Raw genomic sequence first — 8,675 nt, 5'->3', positions numbered from 1 at the left:
ATAGATGTTGGCGGTTTGTCGAACCACGTTAAATATTATATCAGTGTGTTTGGTCTCCAATGAGCAAATATCATAACATCACCGGATGAAATTCCCAACAAATTGTAGGTGAAATTGAATAGCATTCTTTCCCTTGAAAGCAGGAAAATACATAGTTTACTTACATGGGTTTTTTTGGGATTTCATTATTTTGTACAACGGTATAATGATGCTAATAACCTTCGAAGAATGATGGAATCAATGATCTTTTCCTTTTCTTTTTCTTCCTTCTCACCACCTTAAATTTCATGTCTAAGCACTTCAATTGTTTTCACCTTCATATCTGATCTATATTTTTTTTATTCATATTAATTTGGCCCTTCTATGTTCCTGGCAGAGCATAGATCATTTGTCACTCTTTATGGGCTATTATCCCACATAATTATGATCAGTGCTCGTTCCCAAAGGTAGACGCGGCTGCAATCATACCTATATTCTCAAGCATCAAAATGTTTGGAAACAGAAACAAAAACTTACAAGTCTGCAAGAGTATACATCATTGAGTCTTCTTCTCGTAATAAATCATGACAAACCAACAACCATAAAATTGAATGGATTAGTAAATTCCACTAATCCATGGCCTGATCGATCCTTGGGCAACCTAAAGGTCCCTAATGAAGGATTTAAGCAGCCCATGATGCGAATAAATGTTATAGGCATCACTTTATCTTGAATTTTGATAGAGTAATTATTGTTCTTCGGGCTCTCACTGTCTCTCTGACTCCAAGCACAGGCAACAACCACAAAGATGTAGGAGATGGGTTTAAACAATCAGCTCTTATCTCTTGGTGTCAAAGGGTGAGTTCCTTTCTAGCCTTGCCCAAAAACCTTTTTTATTCTCACTGTAGAAAAACTCCCTCACGGGAAGGTTTTAGACTATAGGCAAACGAGATGAAGAAAAAAGCTGGCCTGTCAGAGACTGGATTAGAGCAGCACATCCACTCTCAGAAAGATCACCGCGTGGTGGATGTATACTCGCTCTTGATTAACTAGCTTGGAAAGCGTCCCCCGCCGCGGCCTTGAAAAAGTGAGAATTGAGTCAAAAGTGGAAAACTGAACCATATATAATTTACTCTGGTTGATTTTTCATTGTTTTGGTTACTGTTTAAACATAAGTATTTTTAAGAACTATTTAAAAATATATTTGTTTTAAAAAATATTAAATTGATATTTTTAATATTTTTAATAATTTTAATATACGGATATAAAAAATAATATTTTAATATATTTTTAAATAAAAAATATTTTTAAAAAACACCTACTTTTAATATCAAACAAGCCCAAATAGAAAACTGAACCTAAATCCATAGAAATGAATCACAAAATCAAAATGGGAAGGACAGTTGCTTATGGGGCTAATTAGGAATGCCTTCTTTTATTTAAAATTAAGTAAAACTTTGAGATTTATGTGTTGCTGTGTGGTCCTTGCTTAACATGAAACTTTTGATTTGTTTCAATCAACTCTCACATCTTTTATTTTTATTTCAATCAGCCCCAATATCTTCGATTTCTATTCCAACTGCCCCTCTGTTCATTTTCATAAGGAATAGTAACAAAAAGTGTGTAAATTTCAATTTCATCCTTATATAATATCCCAAAATCCATTAAAAAGCAAGGGAAAAAAATAAACTGAATTGAAATTAACAAAAGCATAAACATAAATTTAATAGAAAAGGATTTTATTTTAAGTTAAACAAATTCGATAAAAATTGGGATAGAGTTGCTGTCAGCTCTTCTCTTATCTTGATCTCTACGTCTAGATTCTTTGAAACAAGTCAGAAACTAGTAAGCATAAGCACTCGTATTTTTATTAGATATTTATAATTTGTAAGGAATATCTTTGGATGTTTTTGAGACAACGCTAAACATCGACTGTTTCGAACTAGCTAGCTCTCCCCTAGAATACAAGCCATTTATCAATCCGACCCTTAAGTCCTATGAGCCCAAGAGACTTAGAAATGGACTAGCAGACAACTGCATCATGTAAGAAGTAAAACGTCTAGCAGACTTTTTTTTTTATTATTATTAACGTGGGTGTCTGGGCCAGCTTGCGCGCACCACGACTAATCCCACGGGCCCTGAAGTTAACGACCATCTAAGCCTCCAATCGTCATCATATGAGCAACCAAGGACTCGAACCTGAGACCACAGAGAGAGCAAACCCCTTAGTCCCAAGTCTTTACCACTTGGCCACCACCTAGATGATTAAAACGTCTAACAGACTTGCTAATGGACTCGCAGGAGGATGAAGATAAGTCTTTAAAAACCTTTGATCATATTAAAAAAACCTATTCCGATGAAATAACTCATAAATCCAGTTATAACAAACACAGTATTTAGAGGGCGTTTTACTTTGTTTTTAAAAAAATTTAAATTTTTTTTATTTTGAATTAATATGTTTTTAATGTTTTTAAATTATTTTTATATACTATACTCAAAAATAATTTTCAAAAAATAAAAAAATTATATTTGCAAATATATATCTACTTGGATCGTACAGTGATGTATTAATTAAAACGTAATGCGATGCCAGAATTCCCCATTTGGGTGGGCTGGCGGGGCTCCCCGGAGGCCGACCAGGGACTCCCAGGTTCGACTTTCCCTAGGAAGATTTGACCTGTCAAGAACCCAAGTTTCGAGGTGGCAATATTGTCCTCAATTCTGTGTTGTAAAAAATGAGTGTGAGAAAAAGCGATAAATTATTTTTATTATAGTATTTAATTGAATTGAAAAGTATTTTTAATAAAAAATAAAAAAAGGTTTAAATTAACAAATAAAATAATAAAAAAATTAATTGAATAATAAAATTAAAAAATTCAATAAAAACATCAAATTAAAAATTAAAAATTTAAAAAAATGAGAATTAAAATAAAAAATAAAATATATAAGAAATTGTAACTGACTTGTTAGATTAAAAAAATTAAAAATTTGATAAATAAAAAATAAACAACATGGGCAATTAATGATGATGATTGAAATTAAAATAATAAAATAATAAAATAATAATATATATTATTTATAAAAAAAATAATTATTAGTGATAATTCAATCACCATAAATTATCACATACTAACAAAAACAGAAAAAAACATTATGATTCATAGAAAGATAATAAATATCAGTTATGTCAGCCAGGTGCCATCACATACACTGAATAGTATGGATGTCATAGACGAGTTAAGACATCTTAAGTACATTTTAATAGTTTTAAATATTAAAAAATTAAAAAAATGAAAATAACAACATTGTCCGCAATAACTATATAAAATACTCATATGAAAGTATAAAAATATCCTTAAATAATAAGTTTATGTTTTGTTTCTTTTAATATTAAAAATATAATTATACTATACATTAAAAATTAAAAACTTCAGAATACTTTTATCCAACAGCTCAATATTTTTTTTTTATATTGAGAGCAAATACACATGTTTATTGTTAAAACATTTATACAAAGTCAAAAAAACTACATAAATAATTCAAAATATTTTTGTTGTGAAAAAAAAAACGACACCCCACTCAAGAGGCTTAATTTTTTTAACCGAAGGCACAAAAAATAATTCTATTATAACCGAAGACAAATTTTACCGTAGATTATATTAGTTTTTTGTTTTTGGTAATTAGGATCATCCTTATTAACTATTTTGCAGCAGGTAGAGTCGTTGGTAGGCTATAATACAAGTAGAGTTTTGAAAATCCGGTCTGGCTTAGGATCCGGTTAATCCGGAACTAAAATCAAGCTACGTTTAAAAAAAAAAATTAATATAATTTGGTTGATTTGGCAAGTTAACCCGATAAATTAACCGGCTATTCTTTTGATCTGGTAAGACTTGGTTAAAAATAAGTTACAAATCCATTAACTTTTTATTTTTTTATTTTTTATTAAAATAACATTATTATGATTTTTTTTAAAAAATAAAATTAAAACCTAGAATTCAGACTGGACCAATTACCAGGCCGGATCTAAACTATAGATACAAGTCTATACATATAACCAAGGCGTATTGAGCATTCATCGATCAATTAAGAAACAAAATAACAAACACCTTTCAGAACTTTCTGAACCTATCTCTCTCTCTCTTGAGTTGTCACCAGTCCAGCCTACACAGGCTATTGTTCTTTGCTCCTTGAATCCTCTCAGAACGATAGTGGGTAGTTACAACGTCACACCATATTAGAAATATGGAAACGGTTCGCCACATTTCCAGTACTAATATTTTTCCTAGTCTTCTGCAACATGCCACTGACGATAATTTGCTAGCAATTGTCCCAGAAGCCACCAATGTGCTGCCTGTCATTTGTTTGGACTTGCAATAAAAAAAACCAGCAAGAACCGTAAGTTGCTAATTGTCCCAGCAACCTACAATGTGCTGCTTCTTATTTGTTTAGACTTGCAATATAAAACTAGCAAGAACAGCAAGGATCATGTACAAAAACCATTGCGGAATTCCTCTCTGAAGTGCAGAAGAGGCATTGTGGCACAAATTAAATCCGTACCAAACATCTCTGGGGATGTAGGTATTGTAGGTGAAAGTAACAGTCCTCGAATAATAACCAGAAATCCTCAGGGTGTCAGGCTTCCAACCCTCTGGTCCGCTTCTGTAGAGATAGACATAGCATATCTGATATCCACACGGTCCAGATATCTGAAATGAATCGGAGGAACACTGTTCAAATGTTCTTGTCGATGGATCATCCACCCTTGGTGCATAGATCTGAACAATAAATTAAAAGGGCAAACCCATAAATCAAATGACTTGGAACTTTTCACGAACTTCTTGATACAAGCAACAGTTTTTCACCCAAAATATGTCAAAAGTTCAATACACACCAGGTAAAACAAGATGAAGCACACCACTTACGCCACAAATAAGAGAGTTTCCAGGGGAAAGAAAGAAAAATAAGAATGACCCTTAATAACTCTATTCCACCTACATCCAAAAGGATTTCCGAAAACTCAAATTGGATCGTTAAAGAGGAAGATAATTAACTGAGTGCAATTTTGACTTAATTTTCCAATATTACCTTGTTAATATCCTCCATTCCCTAGCAATATGAACGAACACAATCATGCCCCAATTCTCCCTTCTTTTCTTCCTCTTGAACACCCTCCAATTATAATTAAACCTTCCTTCTCACTCTCCTCTGCCCTCGCATACACATATCCAACAACAAAAATGATGGGCAGGTGTCTTCTTCTCCTACAAAAATGGTGGCTGATTATTGATTGATCAGCTTTTGATAGTCCAACAACAAAAATGAAAACAGAGAAAAGGAGGAGAAAATGATGGGATCTTCTCATTTCCTTTAAGAAAGAGCGAAGAAAGAGAGGGGGGGGAGGGGAGGGGGAAAGGAAGAAAACGTAGCCTATCATTTATTTGTAGGAGTTTTTTTTTGGTGAATACATAAAAGACAAGATGATAGCAGGTGTCTTCTTGTCTGCCATCGTAGATAATCTTTTGTCCGATGTAAGAATTTGCTAAGATTTTCTTGCACACGAAGTGTTGGTCTGGAATTTGGCTTGTTCTTGTAGGAGCAAATACTTACTATTATTAAATTTTCCTTCGAAGGCAGATGATTGTTTATATTAGTTTTTTTTTTTTTTTTTTGTTCTCCGAGGTATAGATTCTGTTATGTGCCAAGACGGAGATCTCTTTCAAGAAAAAATATTGCATTTGTAAGAGCTCGAATAAAAAATCATCGGATTAAAATTTTTATTATTAAAAAAAACTATGCAATTATTGTTAAAACATTTTAACATCAAAATCATGGCTACAAAGGGACATAAAAAAAAATCATGGCTATTGACTAATTGCTAAATTTTCAAAAAAAAAACCCGAATCATTTCTTTATAATATATTTGGAAATTGATTTATTTATATTATTTGTAGAAAAACAAGGAAATGAAAGAAAGTTACTATACTTGCCATTTGCAGATCACTAATTAATACCTTTGATCACTAATACCTTTGTGTAAGCAATCATTAAATTAACAGAGAAAATAAATTAATTAATCTTCAAAGAATTAATCTCTTTGGTTTTATCGATTTTATCATAATTCTCATTTTCTTTTGAAAAGGGAGGGATTTTCTTGAAGTTCTCTTCAAGGCGTGATTTTTGGAATGCATTAGCAATTTAATAAGAGATATCAGGTCTATCAACCCCCCCCCCCCCCCCCCTTCGAACATTGCAAGAGGTCCATGTTGGAACTCTCTACCGCAATTTAATGTAAAATAACTTTTTAAAAAACAATAATTTTTTTTAAATTCAATTTTTTAGTATTTTTATATTATTCTTCAAACAAAAAAAATAAAAATAATTATTACAGTAATATCAATCTAACATATAAAACACACTGACAGAGAGCAAAATATCTTACCAAATGAGAATCACAATCACTCGACATCTCTTTGACAATCACCATGATTGTCGCCGAAAACATGTTCCATTTTAGACTGATTCAAATTCAATCAGCAACAGGAGACATTTTGTGCTCAATTGTCTAAGGGAAGCCCCCTAATCACTCCTTCCCTAATGGGGATTTACCTCTTTATCCATGCTATGAATACCTAGATTGCTCCTGCTCCCTTGATTTTGCACTATTATTAACAATTTCGTTTCCTCGTATTGAAGAACTCCAGCCAAGCATCTGGAGATTCAAAATCTTTAATCATTTTTTCAAACTCATCCCATGGATGAAGAACAAATTGACTTCCCATGTTGTAAAGCCCCGTCGACATGTTAGATTAGTGGCTTGCCGCCCTGAATTGGGTTTTATGCTGAATTATTTTTATTTTACTCAAGCAATTTCATTTTAGTTTTTTATTTAAATAATCATAACTTGACGGCAATTCGTAAATCAGAAACAGATCTATAACTATCTAAATTGAATGGAGTGCTTATACGATGAACCTAGGCTACACAAATATATACACACACAAAACGTTGCCTTTTTGGATTCTTCTATACATATATAATCACATATCCACCAACAACGAGTTTTTTATTTTTTATTTCAACTTACTGAAAAATTCATTATCATGACCAATGAATGGACATGGGACAGAAGAAATTACAATTCTATTGTCTTCCCTAGAATTGTAATTTCTTCTATTGGGGAAGACAATATATTTAAGAATAAACTATAAACTATAGTTTGTTTAATTAATATTTTAATATAAAAATCTTAGTAAAACAACTAGAAAGGACCAATTTTCCTTTTGCCCTTTTGACCCTTGGAAGGCCCGCCATAAAGATTGCAAAGCACCCACCAAACTATACTTTAAAAAAACTGCATGAAAACAATAAAAGATGGAATATAACATCCAAATGTAAAATAAGTGGTATGTTCTCCGTGCATGATGCCAAGTCTGGACAACAGAGGAGCCTTGCCCAGTAGTGATAAAGTTTCACCACACCCATCCTGTAACTTCCACCTAATTTATTAATGCAAGATCACACCTTATCCTTGGACAATTTGCATCGGATGCGGTTGTAGTGTGGTAAAAATTATTCTTTAATTATTATTATTTTAATATGTTAAAATATTTTTTTTTATTTTTAAAGTTTTATTTTTGATATTAGCATATAAAACAATCTAAAAATATCTATAAAAAAATTAATTTTTTTTTTAAACAAAAGTGTTGAGACACAGCTCTAAACACCCCTTATACCATGAGCAAAAGAGTTCCTAAAAATGCAAACACAAGTTAGCATGACTATTGTCATTCAATTAGAGAAATAAGAATAAATTCAAACAAAAAAAATTATTTAGAAAAATAATAAATAAATAACAATTAAAAAAATAAATAAGAATTAAATTTGATATAAAAATAAAATGAAATCAAATGATGAAATGAAATTAAAAAAATAATATGCAAAAGATAAAAAAAAATGAAATCAAATTATATGAAAAAAACAAATAAAAATAACTTTTATATTTTACAGGGAAAAGACAGAGAGAGGAGGAGGAGAAGAAAAACCAATCGGAGCCGCATCATCAATCTATCACTAACTTACGCCTCGAGATCTAATATATTGCTACTAGATCAGCATTGAAATGTTATTTTTGACTATCAAAAAAACCTACACATGCAGCCTAAAAGGTACGAACCCCTCTCACTTGTTAGTACAAGCGTTTTACACACCAATCATTTTTTTTATATATATGTTAAAATACTTGATCATCCTTAAATCTATTTAATAATTACAAAAATCATAATAAAGTGACTGAAACACTCAAGTGGTGGCAAGTTAAAGAAAATAAAATTTTAAAGAAAGGCAGTGGTAATTATATTATGTTAAAAAAAAGATAGAAGGCCAAAAAAAACCCTTGCTCCTAATTAATTGTTTTTATTTTAAAAGTAAATTAATAATTTTACTTTGTAACAAAAATATAAAAAGATTATTTTGCTTGAGTAATGCTAATTAAAACTTGTGAAAAAATTATTTTACCCTTCAATTTATGTTTTATTGGCCTGGAAAAACATTACTGTACTGTAGCAATATACAATGCAATTAATCTTCTTTATACCCAGCTAGCTACCTAGCTTTATAGCTAGCCATGTACAGCCACCAAAAAGAACATAGGATCCCCTTACTGCCACCACCAAAGTGGTGGGCCCGCCTAATCCATC

The 8,675-nt window shown here is 31.4% G+C and overlaps 2 protein-coding genes across 3 annotated transcripts in view; both read right to left on the bottom strand.

Annotated features, from left to right (window-relative positions):
• Positions 1 to 3,996: 3,996 nt before the first annotated feature.
• On the bottom strand, positions 3,997 to 5,557 carry LOC105129577 (uncharacterized). 2 transcript variants are annotated; one of them, XR_843099.1, is made up of 2 exons: positions 4,871 to 5,557; positions 3,997 to 4,754 (listed from the first exon to the last, which is right to left on the bottom strand). XR_843099.1 is itself a non-coding variant. In XM_011031699.1 (2 exons), exons 1-2 carry the CDS (start codon positions 5,080 to 5,082, stop codon positions 4,425 to 4,427), a joined length of 348 nt encoding a protein of 115 aa, XP_011030001.1. In that variant the 5' UTR covers positions 5,083 to 5,557; the 3' UTR covers positions 3,997 to 4,424. The 2 variants fall into 2 exon arrangements, 1 of the variants encoding a protein (XP_011030001.1); XM_011031699.1 differs by having other exon boundaries at positions 5,065 to 5,557.
• A 2,138-nt stretch (positions 5,558 to 7,695) lies between these two features.
• The window catches only part of LOC105129701 (xyloglucan galactosyltransferase KATAMARI1-like), a 3,049-nt gene continuing 2,069 nt past the window's right edge, over positions 7,696 to 8,675 (bottom strand). The window contains exon 2 of the mRNA XM_011031886.1: positions 7,696 to 7,729. Within this exon, the coding sequence (XP_011030188.1) occupies positions 7,696 to 7,729 (34 nt within the window). The remainder of the gene's footprint in view (positions 7,730 to 8,675) is intronic.

The sequence above is a fragment of the Populus euphratica genome, unplaced genomic scaffold, assembly GCF_000495115.2.
Source record: "Populus euphratica unplaced genomic scaffold, PopEup_1.0 scaffold16.1, whole genome shotgun sequence".
Lineage (NCBI taxonomy): Eukaryota > Viridiplantae > Streptophyta > Magnoliopsida > Malpighiales > Salicaceae > Populus > Populus euphratica.
The sequence above is the reverse complement of the archived record's forward strand: the minus strand, read 5'-3'. Positions and strand labels throughout refer to the sequence as shown.